Raw genomic sequence first — 25688 nt, 5'->3', positions numbered from 1 at the left:
AATGGCTCTGTTGCTCTTAGAACCAGAGTACCCAGATGTCAACACGCAGCAATGCATGCTGTGCGTAGTCTGTTAGGATTCCATATGTGAAAGTGCGGTGTGAGCAAAAAGCTTCTACTGTCACTGCATTTTTCTGTTTTAAAATGATTTCGTCGTCACAGGTAAAGGAAGAAATTGATTTTTTTTTATGCCATATGTGTTACTAATTAACTTGTAAAGAAGAAATTTCTTTTTTTCTTTGAGTTATTAGAAGCACAAATGGCAATAATAATGACATAAAAAGCATTTTTATTTTGATGTGACATTCGTTCTTTTATCAGGAATAGTAATTGCTGATATAAATTTTTGATTTGTGTATGTATGTCTGCCTGTCAGTCAATATATAGTATGTAAAGGAGCGTCGTCAGGATTTGGTAATTGGGTGCAAGGCCCCAGGAGCTCACATCTGGTATGGGCTTGGAACGCCCAAGATCCTGAGCTGGATATCATTTTTCTCTTCCTTGGTGAATCCCTTCTACTTTTCTCTCTCTCTCTCTCTCTCTCTCTCTCTCTCTCTCTCAGGGCAACTCGGAATTTTTTTTTTTTTTTTTTTGCTGGTGCAGCAAAAGCCTCAGGCTTCCTTGCACCATATGGATAATGATAATAATAATAAAATGTCTGAAATCTGTGCCCCCTTACAGATTTCAGGGGGTGTACAGAGGCGTTATTTATTTTCAGTCAGTTCGCCCAACTTTATATACAAAAAAAAATCAGTTGTGGAACCAGTAGAAAAATATAATTATTAGAGCAAAGGTATATTTTTGAGGCTTTCGATATATCAAAACATAGAACTGCTTATGAAGGTTTAATCCCTTATCCTCTTTCCACTGGCTTGCTGTGCCACAAATGTATCTGCATGTGAATATACAAGACAAGTTGGTTAATGTCCAGAGTGTGTTACATTTCATGCACATTCTGTTTTTATTCTTAAATTATATATTTTAATTTTCTGTGATTAATAGGAATGAAAAGTAAATATAGTTATCTCCTTATCAATGAATTACTAAGATTATAACTTTATAGAACACTTAATAAAACTCAATAGGTTTACATTCCCTAAATTTAGCCATTTAGTTTAATTACCACGGTATAATATTTATTATCTCCTCCTGTATTACTTTTTTTTAAAAGTTTCTTTTCTCTCAGTATGTACTCATCTCTTCGCAACCTACATCACATTCATGAGACTTGCATAACGATACATGCAAAAAGTGCACAGACTGTCTAAGCTAACAAAACTACATTTACTCAATGAATTTCTTTCTTCCATACAAATTGTATGGAAAAATAAAAATAATATTTGCCGGATTTTGCTTGACAAATATTTTTAACCAGCCAAATACAAAATTTCATGAAAATCTGTCCGCTGAGAATCCCTCTGTTATATATGGGCAGATGAATGGATATGGTGAAGACAATAGGTGCTTAGTATATATATGAGGAAGGGTCAAAGTTTTTAGTCCAATATAGATCACAAAGGTTTCTGTAAAAGACAATATTGCTAATCTGTGCTGACTCTTCTCATGTGTTCACAGAAAATTTTAGGTTTGTAGATATATTCTTCTCCTTTACAAAGGGCATTGATTTAAAGGGAATGTTGCTGAAAGAAATTCATGAAGACATGCACCAAAGATTAGAGGAATTTTGACCTTTATACACCCCACTGAAAAACTGGATTGATTGCAAAATTTAAGTGTGGACAAGAGTGTTGAACTGCATCCCACGGTGACAGGCTTGCTACCATGTCAACATCTACAAATATGGATGCCATTCATGACTTGATCATGCAAGACTGCAGCATAACATTGAAGCACATTAAGATAACATTCAACATCTCCCATGGGTGAGCTCACAATATTGTGATGAATGTTTTTGGAATAAAGGTTTCTTTGAGGCTGGTCCCTAAAGCACTGCATATACAAATCAGAAGCAGAAAAGAATGAGGCATTGTCATGAGATTGTGCAGCATTTTGAAGCTAATGACACTCAGTTTTGGGTGGTATTCCACTGTGGACAAAACACGGGTGCAACTCTTCAATCCTGAAACAAATGAACAATTGAAGGTATCCCCTCCTTCCTATCCTAAAAAATTTGGTCAATGCTGAGTATTATTCTAACCTGAGATAATTCCATGAGGAATTTAAACTCAAGAGGTGCAGAAAATTGACCAAAGGAGTCATCTTGCACCAGCACACACACACACACACACACACACACACACACACACACACACACACACACACAGCATTTTTGGCTCAGGCAATGCTGCATGACTGTGGGTTCAAGCTATTACAGCATCTGCCTTAATCGTAGGATTTAGCTCCATCAAACTGTCTATATTTCCAAATTTCAAAAATGACTTGAAATCAGACAAAATTCAACAGTGCTATGATGGATGCAGTCAATGTCTGGTTTTAGTTAAAATCTGAATTCGTTTTGAGCAGTTTATGAAAGCTAGTGGATCATGCCAGAAATTGTGTTGACTTAAGAGTGGGGGGTTCTCTGTTAAAAAAAAAAATGGGTTTTTACAACTTTTCATTATTCCTTCTATGAGAGACTAGAAACCTTTCAATATATGAGGAGAAACTTACACACACACACACACACACAGCCTCTTCCCGATTAACGTAAGAGTTGCATTCTGCGGAACTACGTAAGCCGGATTTTACATAAGTCGGAATTTTCCCCATTGCTTTCTGAATTGATTGAATCAAAAAAGAAATGTTCAAATGAACATGTAAATAGAATTATTTATTGTATTTATTCAAGTTTTTTTATCTCGTGTGCAGAAGTGTGCAATTCAAAATTATAAAATTACAAAAAAACAGAGGAGACAGGCATAACATCAGTAAGTTATGCCTGTAAGTCAGTCCAGCATCGTTGCCAGAATCGACGTCTTCAGCCGATAAGTATAATGCTGTGGAGATTTACAAGGTGACGGCTGCTCAACCTTACGAAAGAACATGTTAATGGATGACTGGATGGTGGCTTTTTTTTTTTTTTTTCATTGTAGATTTCTTTATAGCAAGCGAGCATATCATTCACCCCTCTGCTAACTTATAAGAATCGTTCCCTGTCAGGATCCATCTTCTCAAACCTCACCATTGCTGATGCAATTTCACAAAATGCCATTGCCTTCTTTCTGGTGATGAAGCATCTCGGCTCCTCATTTGGTTCATCTTGAGCTTTGTCAGCACTTTCTTCTTTCACTATCGCTGCCTGCAAGTCAATAAGTTCTTCATTAGATAATTCCTTCTCTTCTTCCTCTATTAACTCCTCCATGTCTTTGGCAAAACCTCCAACTGAAGTAGCTCTGAAACCTTTACAATCTTATCTGTAACCTCTTCATATGATTCATCATTTTCAAACCCTTCGAAGTCTTTTACGTGCCATGCGCCATTTAAACAACTTTTAGTAATTTCTGCCCAGGCCTTATTAATGTTTAAGATGGCGTGGTAAATATTGTAAGAGTTTCAAAAGTCTCTTAACGTAAAATTTTTCTCATCGTCTACTGCAGACAATGCCTGAGCAAATGCTGTGCGTAAATAGTATGCTTTTAAAGTCGAAATAACACCCTGATCCATAGCTTGGATGAGTGAAGTCGTGTTTCGTGGTAGAAATATGACTCTCACGTTCAAATTGAAATCATCTAGATGCATAGGATGTCCAGGAGCATTATCTAATAGAAGCAAAATCTTGAAAGGAACATCATTGTCTTTAACAATATTTTTCAACCTCTGAAATGAAGCAGCATTTAAACCAATTCTCAAAGAGAGATATTATTATCCATGCTCTCTGGTTCGATCAGAAATGCACGGGTAGGGTGGCTTTATTGATGCCCTTAAATGCATGAGGATTTCCAGAATGGTACACAAGCAGTGGTTTTAATCTGTAATCTCCTGCTGCATTAGCCCCAAGCAAGAGCGTGGCCCTATCTTTTGAAGCCTTGAAACCTGGCATTGTCTTTTCCTCTTTGAAAATGTATATTCGATCAGTCATTTTTTTCCAGTACAGGGCAGTCTTGTCGACGTTAAAAATTTGCTGCGTTGAATAGCCTTCATCAATAATTTTTTCCAACACTTCACAAAATTTCTTTGCAGCTGCAGAATCGGCACTGGTGACTTCACCGCATACTTTAGTGTTTTGGAAACCAGCACGAACCTATTAAACCACCCATTGCTTGCCACGAACTTGGCTTGGGGTTTGCCGTACTTATCCTTAATATGTTCATAAATATTTGTTGCTTTAGCTTGAATGGTCATTAGACTCAGAGGCACTCACTTCTGAGTCTGATTTTCCATCCATATTATTAACAGCAGTTCCATCTTCGATATAGCACTCGAACGCTGTTTTGTGATCACTGTTGATCTTAAGTGCATTGATCCTTTGACGTGTTCTTTTATACATGCATTGTCCTTTAAAATATTATTCACTGTTGAAGCAGCGAGACCTAATTCCCTTGCAAACTTTGACAAATTTTGTCCTGCTTCATACTTCTTAATTAATCTTCATCTTCATTTCTAAATCAATTTTGTTTCGTTTCCTGGCACTGCCAGCACTTGCACTTTCCGTTGGTCCCTTTTCCTTCATCATTGTAATAAGTAAATAGGAATGAAGAGAAGTTTCTGAAAATTTGTTTTTTTATATGATTGAAGATTTCAGTGAAGGGGTACACGTTTCACCATAATACAGTAACGTAAAAACTCGCAGAATTCCAGTTATCGGGATTATTGCAAATGGAATAAGGTTGAGTTTACTACCAGTTTATAATAGATTGTGCTAACAGAAAAGCCTAATAAACCAGAAAGTGAAAATTGTTTTTGTTTTTTGGTCGTGACCTCCAGAAACGTGCTTTAGAAAAATATCACCAATGCGTTTAAAATTGATTTTTATAACGGGACATATGATAATGATGAAAGTGTAGTGCAATTTTCATTATAAATATGACCTTTTAGAGAGATAAAAATAGCTGAGTAATATAGCAAAATTTTCAACTTCCAAGGATTTGGAATGAATTACAAAAAAAAAAAAAAAAAAAAAAAAAACTGTTATTGGGTTCACACTATGATATTTTCACAATACCTTCATTTATCACTACAGTTGCAAAATAAGTTTCCATATATTTTTTTTATATATATATATATATATATATATATATGTATATGTTTCTCCTCCTCCACTAGGATGATTCAGTAATCACTGTGCGTGCGCACGCACACAAATACACACACACACACACACATGGCAAGATCAAAGAGCTCTAGGACTGAAGGACTGAATTCTTGTTTAAACATTGAATTTTTCAATATAATGAACTAGGCTATTTCCACTTCCCCCCCCCCCATTGGGTATACAGTCAGTTCTGCTATAAATGTTATAGCAAATGCAGATTTGCTCCAACATGACTGATATATTGGGGAACAGTGCGAGTATAATGTGTTTTTCACATTCGCTCATGCCCGATTTTGTCTGCAAGTAACACTAAATGAATGCAAAACTCGGCAGCAAGCTGAATGTAGTGACCTGCACAGCAATACATACAAGTTTATTTGAAAATGAAATGCACAAAGCATAATTCTTATGGGTTTTGGTAATTAACTATATAGTATCGGTGTAAATACACCATAGTTACCCCATAAATTTGAACTACGTAAGTAGTGTAGAAGGCATCGTTTTAATTGTATCTCATATTGTGGTTGCCTTCACGAGATAGTGGTATTGCACTACTTCAAATAAATAACGCATCTCTAGTAGGGAAGACTACTGTTATTTATTTTCAGAGGATACCACCACCCAGATGATCAATACAAGTTTATGAAGCTTAAAAAATGTCAAAAGTCAAATGTGTGTGAGAGCTATATTTTCCATTTACTGTAGTTGTATTGGTTGGGAAGACACTGTTGTCACTGGCTGTATTCACAAAGATAACACATGATATTGTAGGCCGACTCATGTTTTCAGGAGCTCACATTTTTCTGTTTGAACAGAAATTTTGTGAGGAGTGACAGCGTGAGCAGAGGAAGGAGCACATTTCTGGAGGTCACTAGCATAAAACAAAACAATTTGCAGTTCCCAGTTTATTGGGCTTTTTAGTTAGTGCAATTAATTATAAAAGGGTAGTAAACTCGATCTTATTCCATTTGCGATAATACCACTAGAATTCTGTGGGTTTTTATGTTATTATGATAAAATGTTTCCCCTTCCATGAAATCTTCAATCATAAATAAATTTTCAGAATCTTCTCTTCATTCCTATTTTTCAAGTTTTGTAAATTTGTTACTCTGTATCTCAGTTGTACAATTTGTGTGTCCCGTGTTCACTGTTACTGATTGCTTATCTTTTTTTCTTTTTTACTGTTTTAAATTTTACAGTCCAGAAAAAAAAAATGTCAGTGAACAGAAATATCAATCAATCAAACAAACAAACTTCATATCTTGTCAAGGTAAAGTGCTATATTTATTGTAATATTTATTTATTTATTAAAAATTTAAGATGTTTAAAGCTGTGTTAGCAATGTTGGGTTTCTAACTTCTTTTTTTGGTGTTTTTCTTGCCAGACTGTTTTTTTTTTTTTTTGAGTGCTCTGCCCCTATCCCTGTTTTTCCAATAAGCCCTGTTGTTATTAATGCACAAAATACCATAATGCGGAGATTTTTAGGAACACATTATTATTATTATCCTATATTATTTCTTCCAGATTGGGGGTTCCACCTTGTGACGGGTACTGCTACTAAGTATACAGGGTGGTTGTAATGTTTGGTGTTACTTTTGGTCAAGGAACTCTCTGACTATCCTACAGGTGTTCAGGATTGCAACTTTCTGGAGTTCCTTGTAGGTGTTCGCTGGGAGACCTATTGCTGCTAGGTTATGTAGGGTCTTTGGCACCATACCTGTGGTTGACAAGACGATCAGGATGGTCGTAACTTGTTGCATATGCCACATCTCTTTGCTCTCCTGTCTTAGGTTCGCATATTTCCTGATTTTTTTCCCCATCGGTTTTCTGCAGGTTGCCAGTGTTGGGTACCGCTGTGTCAATCAGATAGGTAGCCTTTTCCCTCTTGTCCACAAGGGTTTTGCGTGGGATTGTCCTATCCGTTATTATGGCGCGATCCCAGTACAGCTTGTGGGTTGGGGTCTCTAGTACTGCCTGGGGTTCGTACTTATAGTACGGTACACTTTCTTTGATCAAGTGATATTTCCTTGCTAGCTTCTGATATATTATTCTGGCTGCCTGGTTGTGTCTATGAGTATACTCAGTCTGGGTGATCACCTTGCATCCCGCGGTGATGCATTGGATCGTTTCTGAGGCCAGGTGGCATCATCAACATGTGTCATCGAACACTCTGGGCTCTTTGGCAATGTATTTTCTATAGTTCCTGGTGTTGATTACCTGATCTTGAATGGCGAGCATGAATTCTTCAGTCTCAGGGAAGAGCGTCCCGCTTGTGAGCCATGCATTGGAAGCATTAGAATTATTATTATTAGCCATATGGTGCAAGGAAGCCTGAGGCTTATGCTGCACCAGTATAAGCTTTCTTATGCACCAGCTTTCTCCAGAGAGAGAGAGAGAGAGAGAAAAATAAAACGGAATCACCAAGGAAGAGAAGAATGATGATATCCAGCTCAGGGCCCTGGGTGTGCCAAGCCTATGCTCACCAGATGTGGGCCCCCTGAGGTTGACATGTACTGCATTATAGCAGATCCTGTATAATTGCAGAAAAGCTTCTTTGGAGTCCTTTTCTGGAAGATCCTTGATTGCATTTTGTGTAGCTATTGTAACCTGCTTCACTGAAAAATTAGTCTCACTTTATAGAGTTTGGGAAAAAAATAAATAAAAATCACATTGTTCAAGATCAGGTGAATAAGGATGATGTAAGACAGTTGTAACTGTTTTACAATTAAGTAAGACAGTTACTTGGAAAAGTATTTATAAATTACTGCCACGTGGTAAACCAAAGCACTCTTGTGGAGTAATTTTCGGTTTTTCCTCACTGCCATCTCTTGTTCTTCTGATTACATCTCTCAAATCTTTCGTTTTGTAATTTCTAAGTATGTAACATTATTAACAGTATGACCTCAGTAGAAATTCTTAATGGATGATGCCTGTATAAAAATAGTTATAGTTAAAAATAATACTAATTCTAGCATGATTTTATCTTTAGACCTGCCAATCCAAATGTTTCTTCCTAGGAGACTTTAATTCATAAGATAGATGTTTTGTCTGCAGGTTATAAGGAGAGATAACATCACATTTAATTTCTTGTCACAATTGTTTTTAGAAATCATGGCTCACAATTATAAATTTCAACCAGTTCTTTTGAAAGTTTAACCCTTGCTTCCATTTGATCTTCTGCTGTTAAAAACTTGGGAGCAAAGAGTAATAATCTTTTCATGTTTAAAATATCAGATATGCTGGCTTGTCACCTACCATATATATATATATACTGTATATGCAACATCAATACCGATATATGTCAGTATTGACGTTGCACTGTTATGACAGATTTAAATTCAGCTTACCACAACACACACTGCGCTTTCCGTTGCACAGCCATCTTACTGACACTGACTGAGGCAGTGTGCATAGGAGTCATTCTGCACACACCCACAGCGCAGCCAAGGTTATTGTCGAGGTGTAAAATAAAACTTAATGAGTTACCACACTGTTTGCTGCTACGATCACAACAATCGATCAGATATTTCCGAAGATAATTAAAAGGTAAATATTCATGCATAATTTAAGTATGTGAAATGAGTATTAAATTAATTTGTAAGCTGCTTCTTATTTTAGGGGGTGAATTAAATATAATGTTTTGTATGGAGCAATAGATCTTAAACAGTAGTACCCAACGTATAGCCTTCTGGTTAAGTTTGATCCATGCAAAATGTTTTTGCATGGCCTTCAGAATTTTCTGAGAAATTCCTCTGAACACATTTGGTTCTAAAATGAAATTTTTCTCATTTTAGAACCAAAATGAGAACGGTAAGCTGATTCACTTTGAATGATAAATCCAGCTAGGTTGGGGGGCGGAATTGCATCCAAAAAATTCTGTCTGATTAAATTCCTTGCATGAGTTCATTAGCTATTATAAGATTCCATAAAGAGAACATAAGATTATTTTAGCAAAATAATTAGAAATATTTGATCCTGCCTCGCAACTTGAATTGATTGCACTGGTACACATATATAAATAAATTCCTGAATTTATATTTAGTTTGTTAATATCCATATAAATATTACTATGATATTAAAGTAGATAGCTTATAAGTTAATATGACCTGAATCATAATGCAAAATTTCCAATTAATCATTTGCAAAAAATTTGTTACTGTTGAACTAGAAAGTTTAAACAAGGTGAAGGGTTTGATTTTATATGTATCTAAATGGGGTTTTTTTAAAGATTGTAAACTAAAAATTTATAATCAAACACATTGTATTATTAATTTTAATGTGTTCTAGGCACAGAATGAGCAGAATATACCAATTGACATTCATTCCAACAAGTTATTGGGTAAGTTTATTTTTATATACAAATAATTGTAGTCGTCACAAGTCTTACAAATTAAGTTATTAATATATTTTATATCTAGATAATAAATTTAGTAGACATGTTAGCCCCCAGGTCCTTTTCATTTTCTACCACTGTAAGTGTAGTACCACAAAGTTGATACGTTGCTCTGGGGTTACTGTTTCCCATATGTAGTACTTTAGATTTGTCAATGTTAAACTTCATTTGCCACCTCTCAGCCCCTCTGCTTAACCTTTCCAGATCCTGTTGAAGCAGCATAGTGTCAGTAGTGTCCTTAACCACCCTGCCAACCTTTGTATCGTCTGCAAACTTGGACATTAAGTTTGATATACCATCGTCAATATTATTTATAAATACAGAAAACAATAATGGACCCAACACTGAACCCTGAGGGACTCCACTAATAACGTTAGTCCACAATGAGCAGTGTCCATCGATTACCACTCTCTGTCTTCTTCCCCTCAACCACCCACCCCTTTATCCATAGCAGCAATTTGCCTCCAATGCCACACTGCTCCAATTTGTGCAGCAGTCTTCCATTTGCAACAGTATCAAAAGCCTTTCTAAGATCCAAGTATATAATATCAAAGTTATTCCCTGCATCCAGCTCTTTTGCATCATAGTATCCAATCAAATTGGTCAGGCAAGACTTCCCCTTAACAAAACCATGCTATGTCCTAGCTATAACTGAAGTCTTGTCTAGATAATCCTGCAGTGCTTCTTTAACCAGTGCCTCCATTAATTTTCCTGGAACAGAAGTTAAACTCACAGGTCTATAATTACTTGTGTCAGCCTTTGATCCTCTGTGAATTGGGGTCACATTTGCACATCTCCAGTCTATGGGTACCTCCCCTGAGTCCAAGGAAGCTCTCATAATTATGGCTAAGGGTTTGCTTACTTCCTTTGCTGCCTCCTTTAATATAACTGGATAGATCCCATCCACCCCAGGTGCCTTTCTTGTGTTTACCTTTAACAATTTCTCCTCCACTTTACTCCCAGTTATTACAAGATTATCTAGCTTACTGCCAGAGTCGAATACACCTCTGGCATTCCCCTCGCTGAATAACTCATGTGTGAATGTCGGTGAAAAATATTCATTTAGTTTGTTATCTACCTGAGCAGGATCATCAACAGTTGAACCATCAATATCAAGTGGACCAATCTGATTCATCCCCTTCCTTCTAGAGTTTACATAAGTAAAGAACTCTTTGCTGTTTTTCTTTGCATCCTTGGCCAAAGATTTCTCATAATGTGCCTTTGCCTGCCTAACCTCCTTTGTGACTTGGTTACAGACTAGCTTATATCTATCATAGGCTTCTGTGTCACGTGTTAATTTATATGTATCCCATGCATTTTTCTTCTCTGCCATATGTCTCATTAGTTCATCTGACAATCATTTAGGCCGGCCTAAACCTTGAACAATATTTCTTAGTTGGTATGTAAAGCCTAGTAGCTTCCAAGACAAGTTCCCTGAATGCTTCCTATTTTGAATTTGCTGTTGGTAACATCATCAGTTGGTCCCACTGTATAGAATTTAAATACTGTCTCAGATCATCATAGTCGCCTTTACGAAAGCAATAACTCTTCCCCTTACCCCTGATGGTAGTTACCTCTTTGAGTAAATCCCACTTCAGCACACTGTGATCACTGCCACCTAGTGGTTCCTTTATCTGCAGATTCTTAATGCATGAAGAATCACTACTGATAATCAAATCAAGAATATTACTCCCTCTAGTTGCCTCCCAAACATGCTGATGTAGAATCATCCAATAAATCCACAAAAGCCTTGCTAGTATGTGAGTGACCAACCCACAAATTCCAGTCAATATCTGGGAAATTAAAATCCCCCATTATAAGACTCTCTGATTTACTGGCCCACTCTATTTCCCTGTACATTTTCTTATTATACTCATCAGAGTCATTAGGCCTATAGCACACTCCTACTCTCAATTTTGATCTCCCAATGCTTATGTCACACCAAACTGACTCGACACTGCACTGTCCAGCGATGTCGACTGGCTTCACTTCCTTGGATTTTGTGTTTTTTAACTAATAGCATAACCCCTCCTTCCTTCCTATCCTGCTGTTCTTTCTGTAGACGTTGTACTCCCCAAATTCCAGTTCTGCATTCCTTATATCTGTGTGACACCATGTCTCTGATATCCCAACAATATCCGCCTTTGATGCTTTGAGCAATACCTGAAATTCATCAAATATTTTTACCAAACTCCTAGCATTGATGTACACGCAAGTATACATGCACCTGTTCCTATTCTTAGCTACCCTAACACAACCCATGTGTTTATTTGTACCACAGTGACTCCCAGCAGTCTCTGAAACATCCTGTATCAGAGACTGCTGATACAGGATGTTTCAGAGACTGCTGGGAGTCATTGAAACATCCTGTATCTTGTTTTCCAGGCTTCTGCTCATTCCAATAGAAGCAGTGCAAGAATCACTTTCACCTCTGCCAGTGGCTGTTAATCTATTAGTCCTTGTATCCCACCAAGCTAGCAGTTTTCTGACCCACCTAACACTGCCCCGATAGCATCAGCAAATATTCTTGCACCCTTTCTATTTAAATGTATCCCATCCCTGTAGAAGCAGTCTCTCCTGTTAACAAGTATAGATCAGGCTGAAAAAAATTCTACCCCTTGAGCCTTGCACAATCTTTCCAGGGCCGAATTGATCGACAGGGCTCTCATCATATACTCCCCCTCCCTCCTATCATGTCTGGGCAGAATTGCAGACACTTTCAAATTCAACCCTAATTCACAGCTTGTTTTTCAACAGTGACCTGTACTTGTGAAGTAATTCTGCCGGTCTCCTACTCTTAATATCATTAGTGCCAACGTGTACAACTATATCACCTTTTGTGCCCTTAAAAGATGATATCCGCTCTACAATGTCATTAGCCTTTGCCTCTGGCAGACATACCCTGGTCCTGTTCCACCTATCCTTTTTACAAAGCATGTTCCCCATTTCCCGGACAATAGAGTTACCAACAACTACTAGTTCCTGTGGGACCAGCACATTCTGCCTTGGGGGTTACCGCTGTGTTGCGTGATGACCAAGTGCAAGCTCTGGCGTTGATGTGGGCAGCTGAGAGCTTGATGGGCCCCTCAGTTTAGTCCTTCAAGGGCATCCACCCTGTCCTTCAGGCTCTCATATAGACTTGTAACAACGCTGAGTTGTCGCCTGATTTCGTTACACTCCTTGCATCCTGCACACACACAAAGACATCCCCCATGGCAATATCATGTCCCGTACCCGATTGCTCCACAAACATCATGCAAGCTGTGCATTTTAAAAGGCTGTGATTCAGAGGGCTTTAAGACAGCCTAATTGATAACAAAAACCAATGAAATAAGAATGCAGCTGTTCACTGTTTATTGATGCAGCACAAAAATGTGTATTTAAAAAAGTGTGTGTACATAAAGAAAACATTAAAATTGAGCAACACAAAATAGTTTAATATGACTGTCCACTATTTCTTTGAGAAAGTCATCAATAAAAATAAAATTGTCGTATATATAATGTTTCTGAAAATTACAAACCATTAAAACCAAATAAAGAAAATATTAACATCAAAAATTAGAAAAGGGTTAATGTTCTACTGTAATATAGCAGGTTGATAGGCGTACAGATACAGGTTTTTTTTTTTTTTTGTGCAGAGTAATGACACCAATTAATAATACACATATGAACTGTGTGAAGCAACAGCAGTAAGCAGACATGCCATGTATCAGAGTTCAACAAAAATCAGGATGTTATATAATCACTTCCACTGAATACATGTAAACTGTGATAAAGCAAAAAAATGATAAAATAAACTGAAGTGTTGATTATGATAAATGTCATGTTTTCTGTGTTAGTATACATATACAACTAAGGCCGCCGTAGCCTAGTGGTCAGGCGCGCGGGTGCATAAGTACACGTGCCTTGAGTGACCGGGGTTCAAGCCCGTGACTACTGAATACGGTGCTGTTTCTTGTATTCTGTCTATCTTGTGAACTCCTCTGACCGTTTGGTCGTCCCGGAGTATAAACAGAAAATTTATTTATTTATTATATATGTCTAATTGGGACTTCATAAAAGTGATAACATTATCCATGATCACAATAAGCAGCATACACTGTATTATCTTAACTATACATTTTCGACAATTTTTTTTTGTCTTTTATTATTGTGCTAAGTTAATTTAATTTTACTTTTCTTCTTCCATATGCTTAGGTGGTAGATGACTTATCAACCAGTGCAGTACCACCACTTTGCTTATTGGAGGCTTGAAGTGGTGAAACCCATGTTTAGTCTCTAGAGCAAAGTTTCCGTCATATTCCCCAATACTTCTCCTTCAACCCATGCATGGTACTAAATACTATAGGTTTTGATACCTTTCATGTTTGGGGTTTTCATTAAAAAAAAAAAAAAAAAAAAAAATATTCTAAATTAAGAAAGGATTATAATGCATTGAGGTCTTGCACTACATTAATTTTTAAAAAGAAGTAATATGGAATGAATGAACACTTAGCGTTATCAGTTCAGAACATAGATCAATAAAGTGGAATAAGCCATAGAGAAGCAATGCTCTGTATGGCAGTAACCTTACATTTTTCAAATAGTTTCATATTTATGCTATTTCATTATATTGAAGAAGTTGACCTAATCCATTGCATCACTGGATAAGATTTAAAGTACTGCTTGTTTCTTCTTCTTCATGCACTGCTTGTCGGGTTTAATTTGGTAATAAATGTGTTTGAAAAAATCAACTGTGTTCAGTGACATTGGAGAATGCATCTTATAAATGTTGAGCTAGTACTGTTATTTCTCTTTTAGTATATTTCTACAACACACATCCAATGTAGTAGTTTTATTGTACTTGGAAGTGTTCTGGATTCTGTGAATGACTTGTTTGTAATCCAAATGTAGCACAAAGTGCTATGGAGAGTGGTTATAAAGGTCAAAAATAAGATTCCAGTTTAATATTCAGTAAGTTAATTTATTTAATCAGTAAATTCCTTTTTTATTTATATCTTACATTTATATTACTTAATTCAACTTTTCTGTTAGAAGAATCAAGGAATGAGGAGGAGATGGGAGAACTCTGTATTTGATCATATATACTCAAAGTAATAAAAACATGTGAAACTATTTTATCCATTACACTGGTTGCCAAAGCATTATCATTGTACTTATAATATCCTGATTGGCACAATATGGTCTAAGTTGCTAAAAAACCCTACAACATCAGCATAATATCCTGAGTGTCAGTTAGCTATTTACACAAATGCATTGATTACTTTATTTATTTATTATTTTTTTTAAATTTTGGTCTTATTTACTCTTTCTTGTTGTCTACTCTGATTATTTATATAGATTGGCTTATTAGCAGAAGACATTGTAACCGGGAATGGCAGCCATCAGTTCTTCTTGTAAGAGAAAAGATTAATAGTGCTATTCAAGATATGCCTGCAGTGGAAGAGGTAACTCAACTATTGTCAGGAACTTGTAAGTACCACAATCCTAAATGTGTTCCTTCCTTTTATTATTTTGATATAATATGATCAAATTTTTTTCTAATATTTTCAGGAAATACAATTTAAGAAACATTCATTTGATAAATTAAATTGCATTTTTGAAGTATTGCTTAAACTATAAACACTATTGGCAGTATCAGTTATTGCAATTTCTTTAGATAACAGAAATATCTAGAAAGGTTAATATGACTTGAATTATACATTCATTATTATTATTATTCAGATGCGTTTTAAAAGTAACAACTAGCAATTAGTTTATAACTTTTCAAATTTTATTTTGATGACTCCCAGATTCTAATTGTGAGTGTACAGACAGTCACACACTCGAGTGACTGTGCTTCAAGACTGCATGACTACTAAATACAGATATGTTTCTTGTATTCTCTGCCTTGTGAACCTCTCTGGCCTTTGGTCATTCCAGAGTATAAACAGATATATATATATTTTTAATTATAATTTTTAGTATGACTTTTTAGTTATCTTTGTGAAAAAAAACAGTGAAGATTGCTAACATATGTGAATTATTTTATTGTCTTTGGATTGGGGAAAACAACAAGATAGCTGAACAGGTCAGATTAGCGGGGAAGAAGGCCTAAAAAGATGGGATGTTCATTACAGTTTACCACATGAGCAGTTCAGTTATAGCAGCTAAACAAAATTATACTTCCAAGAATTGGATGTTAATTTTGTTTTTAATTACAGGGGATCCTTGTTATCTGAGGATAATTGGTTCCAGAAAATTCCATTTAAAATGGGGACTAAATTTTCGTAATGTGTATTAGGTACATTAGCATTAGTAGAGGCATATGATACAAGAAAGCAAGCTTATATAGCATCAGTCAAAAAAAAACGTTCAACTGTCTAGTTCAGCATTAAATTTATTTAAGCTGTCAACTTCCACAATGACAAACTGAAGTTTGTTCCGGCAATCAATCATCTGCTAGCTAAGAGCAAATTTCTGCACATCTATTCTACAACTGTCTTTCCTCAAAAAAGCCGTGAATTAGGGTTGAATTTGAAAGTGTCTGCAATTCTGCCCAGATATGATAGGAAGTAGTATATGATGAGAGCCTTGTCGATCAATTCGGCCCTGGAAAGATTGTGCAAGGCTCAAGGGGAAGAATTTTTTTCAGCCTGGTCTGTGCTTGTTAACAGGAGAGACTGCTTCTACAGGGATGGGATACACTTAAATAGAAAGGGTGCAAGAATATTTGCTGATGCTATCGAGGCAGTGTTAGGTGGGTCGGAAAACTGCTAGCTTAGGGGGATACAAGGACTAATAGATTAACAGTAGCCACTGGCAGAGGTGAAAGTGATTCTTGCACTGCTTCTATAGGAATGAGCAGCAGCCTAGAAAATAAGATGCAGGGTATTTCAGAGACTGCAGGGAGCCATTGCAGTACAAGTAAACACATAGGTTGTGTTAGGGTAGCTAAGAATAGGAATAGGTGCATGTATACTTGCGTGTACACTAATGCTAGGAGTTTGGTAAATAAATTTGATGAATTTGAGGTATTGCTCAAAACATCAAAGGCAGATATTGTTGGGATATCAGAGAAATCGTGTCACACAGATATAAGGAATGCAGAACTGGATTTTGGGAAGTACAATGTGTACAGACAGGAAGGAAGGAGCGGTTATGCTTATTAGTTAAGAAACACAAAATCCAAGGAAGTGAAGCCAGCCGACATTGCTGGACAGTGCAGTGTAGAGTCAGTTTGATGTGACATAAGCATTGGGAGATCGAAATTGAGAGTTAGGAGTGTGCTATAGGCCTAATGGCTCTGATGAGTATAATAAGAAACTGTACAGGGAAATAGAGTGGGCCAGTAAATCAGAGAGTCTTATAATGGGGGATTTTAATCTCCCAGATATTGACTGGAATTTGTGGGTTGGTCACTCAAACACTAGAAAGGTTTTTGTGGATTTACTGGATGATTGTTTTCTATATCAGCATGTTTGGGAGGCAACTAGAGGGAGTAATACTCTTGATCTGATTATCAGTAGTGATTCTTCATGCATTAAGAATCTGCAGATAAAGGAACCACTAGGTTGCAGTGATCACAGTGTGCTGAAGTGGGATTTACTCAAAGAGGTAACTACCATCAGGGGTAAAGGGAAGGGTTTTTGCTTTCGTAAAGGCGACTACGGTGGTCTGAGACAGTATTTAAATTCTATACAGTGGGACCGACTGATGATGTTACCAACAGCAAATTCAAAATGGGAAGCATTCAAAGAACTTATCTTGGAAGCTACTAGACTTTACATACCAACTAAGAAATATTCTTCAGGGTTTAAGCCTAAATGGATGTCAGATGAACTAATGAGACATATGGCAAAGAAGAAAAATGCATGGGATACATTTAAATTAATGGGTGACATGGAAGGCTGTGTTAGATATAAGCTGGTCTGTAACCAAGTCACAAAGGAGATTACCCAGGCAATGGCAGATTATGAGAAATCCTTGGCAAAGGATGCAAAGAAAAACAACAAATAGTAAACTCTAGAAAGAAAGGGATGAATCAGATTGGTCCACTGGATATTGATGGTTCAATTGTTAATGATCCTGCTCGGGTGGCTAACAAACTAAATGAGTATTTTGCATCTACATTCACCCATGAGGAGTTATTCAGGGAGGGGAATGCCAGAGGGGAGTTAAACTCTGGCAGTGAGCTAGATGATTTTGTAATAACTGAGAGGAAAGTGGAGGAGAAATGGTTGAAGATAAACATAAAAAAGGCACCCATGGTGGATGGGATCTATCCAGTTATATTAAAGGAGGCAGCAAAGGAAGTAAGCAAACCCTTAGCCATAATTATGAGAGATTCTTTGGACTCAGGAGAGGTACCCATGGACTGGAGATGTGCAAATGTGACCCCAATTCACAAAGAAGGATCAAAGGGCAACACAAGTAATTATAGACCTGTTAGTTTAACTTCTGTTCCAGGAAAATTAATGGAGGCACTGGTTAAAGAAGCACTATAGGATCATCTAGACAAGACTTCAGTTATAGCTCGGACACAGCATGGTTTTGCTTAAGGGAAAGTCTTGTCTTACCAATTCGATTGGATACTATGATGTGGTTACAAAGGAACTGGATGCAGGGAATAACTTTGATATCATATCATTAATCACCTGAGTGGGTATAAATTCTATGGATCTTAGAAAGGCTTTTGGTACTGTTGCACATGGAAGACTGCTGAACAAATTGGAGCAGTGTGGCATTGGGGGCAGATTGCTGCTATGCTTCTCCCATTGGTGGGAGAAGATAGAGTGATAATCAATGGACCCTGCTCATCGTGGACTAATGTTATTAATGGAGTCCCTCAGGGTTCAGTGTTGGGGTCCATTGTTGTTTTCTGTATTTATAAATGATATTGATGATGGTATAGCAAGCTTAATGTCCAGTTTTGCAGACAATACGAAGGTTGGCAGCAGAGTACGCTGCTGCAACAGGATCTAGAAAAGTTGAGCAGTTGGGCTGAGAGGTGGAAAATGACGTTTAACATTGACAAATGTAAAGTAATACATATGGGAAGCAGTAACCCCAGAGTGACGTATCAACTCTGTGGTACTACACTGACAGTGGTAGAGAACGAAAAGGACCTGGGGGTAATTGCGCAGGCAGATATGAAGTTTTCTGAGCAGTGCAGATGGTCTGCAAAAGTAGCTCACTGTGTCTTGTCAATGATATACAGGAATTTTTCTGGGGTAAGGGGGTGATTATCCCCTTGTATAAGGCAATGGTCAGGCCACACCTTGAGTACTGTATACAGGTATGGAAGCCTCATTTTAAGAAGGATATATAGCTGTTGGAACAAGTATAGAGAAGGGCAAGAAGATTAGTGAGTGGAACAAAGGGTTGCTCTTATGAAGAAAGGCTGAAATTTTGTAAATTACGGTGTCTGTAGACTTAGGCACCTGCAAGGTGATCTGATTGAGGTGTATAAAGCCTTGAATGGTTTGAGCATGCTCAATGCTGATGAGATTCTTCCTCTTGCTCAGAATAATCACCTGAGAGGGTATAAATTCAAATTGAGGAAAGACAGATGTGCGGAAGTTTGCCTTTAGCCAGCAGGTAGTTGGTTGGTAGAACAGACTTCCATCCTTTGTTGTGGAAGTTGATAGTCTAAATAAATTTAAGGCTGAGCTGGACAGGTATTTGGAACGAATGGAGGGGTGAAATGGGAGCAGTTTTTTTTTTTGGCTGATGCTGCATAAGCTTGCTTTCTTGCATCATATGCCTCTACTAATGCTAATTTGAATTTAAGCCCCCTCATGTGTGGAATATGAGCAAGTGGAAAAATCCTATCAGCATTGAGTTTGCTCAAACCATTCAAGGCCTTATGCACCTCAGTCGCATCACCTTGCAGGTGGCTAGTCTCCAGACACTACAATTTGCAGAACTTAAGACTATTTTGGTAACAGCAACCCTTTGTTTCACTCACTAATCTCATTTTCCTTCTCTGTACTCGTTCTAGGCTCACTATATTTCCCAAAATGAGACCTCCATATCTGTGTGCAATACTCATGGTGTGGCCTGACCATTGCCTTATACAAGGGAATAAACACCTCCTTATCCCTGCTAGCAAAATTCCTATATATCATTGACAAGACCCCGTGAGCTACTCTTGTTGCCTGTTTGCACTACTCAGAAAACTTCATATCTGACTGCACAATTACTCCCCAGGTCTTTTTCATTCTCCACTACCCTCAGTGTAGCACCACCCAGTTGGAACAATTCTCTGGGGTTACTGCTACTCATATGCAATACTTTGCATTTGTCAATGTTAAACTTCAGTTGCCACCTCTCAGCCCATCTGCTCAACCTTCCTAGATCCTGTTGCAGTAGCGTACCGTCCTTACTGTCATTAATAACTCTACCAAGCCTCGTACTGTCTGCAAACGTAGACATTAAGCCACTTGATATCTTCGTCAATATCATTGATAAATATACAAAACAACAAGATCCCCAACACGGAACCCTGAGGAACTCCACTAAGAACATTAGTCCATGAAGAGCAGTGTCTATTGATTACCACTCTCTGGCTTCTTCATCCTTTTATCCATTGTAACAACTTACCATTAATGCCATATTGCTGCTCCAACTTGTACAGTAGTCTTCCATGTGCAACAGTATCAAAAGCTTTCCTAAAATCCAAGTATATGATATCAAAATTATTTTTTGTATCCAGTTCCTTTTTGACCACATCACAGTATCCAATCAAATTGGTCAGGCAAGACTTCCCCCTTAACAAACCTATGCTGTGTCTGACCTATAACTGCAGTCTTATCTAGATGATCCTGCATTGCTTCTTTAACCAATGACTCCATTATTTTCCCTGGAACAGAAATCAAACTAACAGATCTGTAGTTACTTGTGTCACCCTTTGATCCCCCTTTGTGAATTTGAGATACATTTGCACATTTCCAGTTCATGGAGGCCTCCCCTGAGTCCAGGGGTGCCCTCATAATCATGGCTGATGGCCTGCTTACTTCTTTTGCTGCCTCCTTTAATATAACCGGATAGATCCCATCCACCCCAGGTGCCTTCCTTGTGTTTAACTTCACCAATTTCTTCTCCATTTTGATCTCTGTAATTACAAAATCATTTAACTCCCTGTTAGAGTTTGAGAAGCTGCTGGCCTCCACTTCCATACAGAGTTCTTCAAGTGTGAATGTAGATACAAAATACTCATTCAGTTTGTCAGCTACCTGAGCAGAATTCTCAACAATCGAACCATCAATATCAAGTGAACCAATCTGATTCATCCCCTTCCTTCTAGAGTTTACATAAGTAAAAATGTCTTTACTGTTTTTCTTTGTGTCCTTTGCCAAAGATTTCTCGTAATCTGCCTTTGCTTGCCTAACTTCCTTTGTGACTTGATTACAGACCATCTTATATCTTACCTTAGGCATCTGTGTCTCCTGATAATTTAAATGCTTCCCAATCTCGGAACCCATTATGCAGAGACCTCAGCCATGTGCAGATGGTCACGTAAAATGCTGCGGGCAGACTCATAACTAATTCCCATTGCATTTGCGATGAAATGAATTGTCATACATTTGTCACTCAGCACCAGCTGCTCAACCTTTGTAACCGTCTCACCGTCTGTGGATGTTTATGGCCTTCCTTCTCTTCGCTCATCAAAAACACTTCTACTACTGCACTGGAACTCCCATTTCTACTTTTTTTTACAGTGTCATAGGATGGACAATTCTGCCCATACACAGCTTTCATTTCTTCGTCAATTTCATGAGCTTTCTTGCCCTGTAAATGCAGGAACTTGATCACCTCGATACTCCACTTTGTCAACCATAGCGTCCTTCCTCAGATTCCGGGCTCCACAACTAGTGTATGATCACCTATGGGAATGAAATTTCACATATTAGTTATTGAATATGTAGACAACTTATATTAAAAAAACTGCACTTTCCTACTGATGTTTTATCTAGGTTAAGGTACAAACCTTTTCGATATCCCCTCTTATGCAGTTTAAAATGCTGATATGTTCATCTTTACAAGTACATAGTGCTGCCCCCACAGAGCTCTGATTAATTTTCTGGTGCTGTTCTTCCTTGGGAGTTAATGGTTGCTACCCTGTACTGCTTCCTTGAACTTTAATAGCTGCCCATTGTGTTGTTAGCAGCTAACTCTGTTTATGGTATACTACAGTATAATGATAGTGTTATGTGGATTTTGTCATGTGACAGTGAGTGAATCTAATGTTACTCCTTGAGCTACAGTAGTAACTCTATTCAAGAAGCTGCTCTATGAGCTTCTCGAACTTTACTTGGATTCTATGATCTGAGTAATGCATCCCTAATCAGAGCTGTCTTCTTTTTTACTGGCTTTTATTTATATGATTTTTGTTAATGCATGGCAGGGTTGCCAAAGATTAGTGGGAACTGCCTAGTACAATATTTAAATAAAAATGCACCATGTATTTTTTGTGGCAGCATTCAGGCTCAAACCCATGATCTTACTTGTGGACATTCATACCAACCACAGGACTGTGGCAAGCCCACTTATATCTTCAACAGTCCTGTAAGTATCAGCATGAAATTCACAGGCATGCTCATCATGATTTAATTCACCTGTGGGTATCACTCATTAGCCCAAACACTTTTTAAATCAGAAGCTATAGGTCAAAAACTTGGAATAACAAAAAACATATTCTCACTGAAAGTGCTCTCTCACTTCCTCCATTTTTTGATTATAATGCTCTTTTTGGTAAAATCAACATTTACAAAGAGGAATGAATAGCCATCAAAGAACTTGGTGAAAGTCAGATAATCCATAGCCACTGTCATCTTTATCTTGGGGACTGCAACAGCAGAGTCTTGACTCTTCTCATGACCATGACATGTCTGCATTGTCCCCAGAGATCCTACCCCTGCTTTGGAGGAGATAAACAAGAGGAAGTTTTACCCTTACTAGATCAACACAAAATTGACAACACTGTGCATAAGTTTCTTAATTGCAATAACTCTTGAGTCTCTATACATTTTAGAAGTGTTAAGATACATAAGGAGGGTTTCCCAATCAGGAATTTTGTCATTGGAAGATTTCACTTTGGAGTTAACATTGCCAAATGACTTCTAAATAACCTGGCTCAAATCATTCCATGGAATCAGTTCTCTATTAAAAAAAAAAAATTCAAAAACTCCTTCAGTTCATCAACTCAATGTTGATATGACTGCTTGGCAAGCTTTGCCAATTCCATGTACTAATGTATCACCACTGCCTTACACAGACATAGCATTCTAGTGGTCAGGCGCGCGAGTGCATAAGTATACGTGCCTTGAGTGACCGGAGTTCAAACCTGTGACTGCTGAATACGGTGCTGTTTCTTGTATTCTGTCTGTGTATCTTGTGAACTCCTCTGACCGTTTGGTCGTCCCCGGAGTATAAACAGAAAATTTATTATTTATTATGTTTTCATACAAGGGGGACTTCAGTGTAGGGAATCTTTTATCTCCCCTCTTAGTAAAATCATTCATGGCTAAACTGGAAGCCTGTTCGTAATAGAAGTGCCCCTCCAAGTTATGTTATACTTACAGTATGTCTGCGATGTTCTCAAGATATGACAGAATGGCCTAGTGCCTTGGAAGACTTTCTCGACCATTTGCAATGGCCAGTATCCTAGCAACATTTTCAGGTTGCAGTTAGAACATAACAATTAAACAATTATCCTCCCTTCCTGAACATCTCTGTTCATCAAAAAGATGATTTCCTCAGTACTATTTACAGAAGAAAGCCCAGTGATACAGAAATAGCTGAACCAAAAATGTAATAATTTTCGTGGCCACAAAAAAAAAAAAATGCAATTTTTGTTCGACCTAAGAAAAAAACAAGTTGATGTATGTAGTACATTCCAGGCACATTAGCAAATAGTAATAATTCATGATTTATAACAAAAAAAAACAAATCTGAGAACATTTTGTTTTTTCACAAAAATCCATCCACTGGGAGCCAAATTATTACATGTGGACAGGCAGAGATATTGAAATACCAGTTGCTAGATTTCTTTTGGTCTGATTTTAATGGAATTTGGGATGGCTTAACAAACTTTATCAGACCCAAAATTTTTGTCTGATAATTTTGGGTCTGATTAAAATTTCATGAAAATCATTTGTTAAGAGTTAAGTTATTGCTTGCAGTCGGATGGGCAAAGAAATAATAATTGCCAGATTTCAGTTAGTCTTGTTTTGATAAAATTTGGGATGGCTTGACAAACATTTTTAAAAGAGCCAAATATACAATTTTATGAAAATCCATCCAATAGTAATTAATTAATCTTTATTGTACGTAAAGATATGATACTATATACCCATCACGGCATGCTGCCAGGAGTTAATCAGTTATTACAGTAGTTGAGTTATTACATGCAAAGAGGGATGGATGGACATAAAGACAGTAGGTGCATATATGCTGACATGCCTAAAAACTGGCTAAAATTAATAGGTAGTCATTATTATGGTTATAAAAAATAAGGTAACAATATTTGAACCTTTCTAATGAGGATTTTGTTGCTGTATAATTCTGCACACAATTTCACGTAAGGTTTTTGTCACGAATCTTTAAAAAAAAAAAATAAATAAAAATTAAAAAAAAAATATATATATATATATAAATTATTTATTGGTGGCACATATATTTTCCTATGTATGCTGCTCATGGCACTAGTTTGCCATCCTTGGCCTAGGCATAGAAAACTGAGTTTTCAAGTAGAAACTGAAACAATTTTGAATCCCCCCTCCCTCAGATTCCTCCCTGAGTATAAGAGGAGCAGTATACAAAATTGGCTGCCAATGTCACATAGCTTACTTTAGGCAATCTTTCAATCTTATAAGAAGGATTCATAAACTTCTGGAATACCACGAGCGCTGTATTCACTTGGACTATACCAGAACCTCAGAAATGAACTTGGACTTGGAAAGAGTTCATATTCACACTTTTGACTCTTCCAACATCCAGTCTTTGACATCTAGTGCACCTTTCAGCATCCAAATCTACCTTTTGACTTATACAGATCCTCTTCATGGATGTACATCAACATAGGATGAAATTTAAGGAAGTGTTCCTCGTTTATTGTTACCTGCCTTACTCCCTTGTCAATCACAACATCAGCAGATGCACAGTTCAGTCTGATTAGTTTTTCCCCCTTCAAAGACAAGATTCTTAGCTCTTGTTTCCTCTCATATGGGAATTAAACCCTACTATTGGCAACCTCCACTTATCCAACTTTTCACATAGCTCTCGATATGATTGAAGATGAGGATCTCGACCTACTTTAGGTCAGATAAATACCCAACACTCAGACTGATAGCCAGCCTAGGTTCTTCTTTGACTTGAGAACATTGGGTCTTTGCAATGAGCTCAGTTCTCCCAACCTGTAACCAACTATTCCTCTTGCCAAAAATTAGTAGAATAGCTTCCTCCTGTAGCAAACACCATTGTGACATATTGTTGTGTGTCTGCAAGGAAGCAAGGTTTTCTGGTGACATGTCACCAGAACTTGGTTTCTTCACACATCATCAACACTTGTGAAACTTTCAGCTAACACCTCTGTTCTTGTTTGTCATACAGTGGTTTGACCTTTCTTCCATTTTTTCTGCCATTCCTGATTTTATTATTTTTCATTTATATCACATTAAATTGTTTTTTCTTTAATGCAGAGCAAGTTTTTACTTTTGTTATATCTTGCTAATAACCATAACACACCATGTATGATAGCATTGATAAAGTATCAGCTGTCTTATATAATGTATTCCTATTCAGTGAATAGGAATAACATAACATAATGTAAGTTAAAGTAAATTATCTGAAGATAATTTACTTTAAATAAATTATTGGTTAATTAAAAATATAGTGAAGAATCATATAGCTACTTTCAATTGTATTAGCATAACATGAAATCTAAAATATTAAATCAATTTTTTTCTACAGTGAAAATTAATTCTATGTGTAGATTTCATCATACTGTGTGTAGATTCTTGAAGGGAAAGTTGTGATGGGGTATCTAAAGCAAGCACTGAGGCAATTAAGGCTGTGAAATGCCAAAAAAAATTATCTGTAA

The 25688-nt window shown here is 37.1% G+C and overlaps 1 protein-coding gene across 1 annotated transcript in view; it reads left to right on the top strand.

The window, feature by feature from the left end:
- The first annotated feature begins 31 nt into the window (after positions 1–31).
- The window catches only part of LOC150075206 (CDK5 regulatory subunit-associated protein 3), a 99405-nt gene continuing 73748 nt past the window's right edge, over positions 32–25688 (top strand). Inside the window, exons 1-3 of the mRNA XM_090389113.1 lie at positions 32–161; positions 9499–9550; positions 14945–15076. Of these exons, the coding sequence (XP_090245239.1) occupies positions 144–161; positions 9499–9550; positions 14945–15076 (202 nt within the window). The 5' untranslated portion in view covers positions 32–143. The remainder of the gene's footprint in view (positions 162–9498; positions 9551–14944; positions 15077–25688) is intronic.

Source organism: Mastigoproctus giganteus, chromosome 14, assembly GCF_048544385.1.
Source record: "Mastigoproctus giganteus isolate SK-2022 chromosome 14, ASM4854438v1, whole genome shotgun sequence".
In the NCBI taxonomy this organism is placed as follows: domain Eukaryota; kingdom Metazoa; phylum Arthropoda; class Arachnida; order Uropygi; family Thelyphonidae; genus Mastigoproctus; species Mastigoproctus giganteus.
Note: the sequence above shows the minus strand (reverse complement) of the source record. Positions and strands in the feature narration are given on the sequence as shown.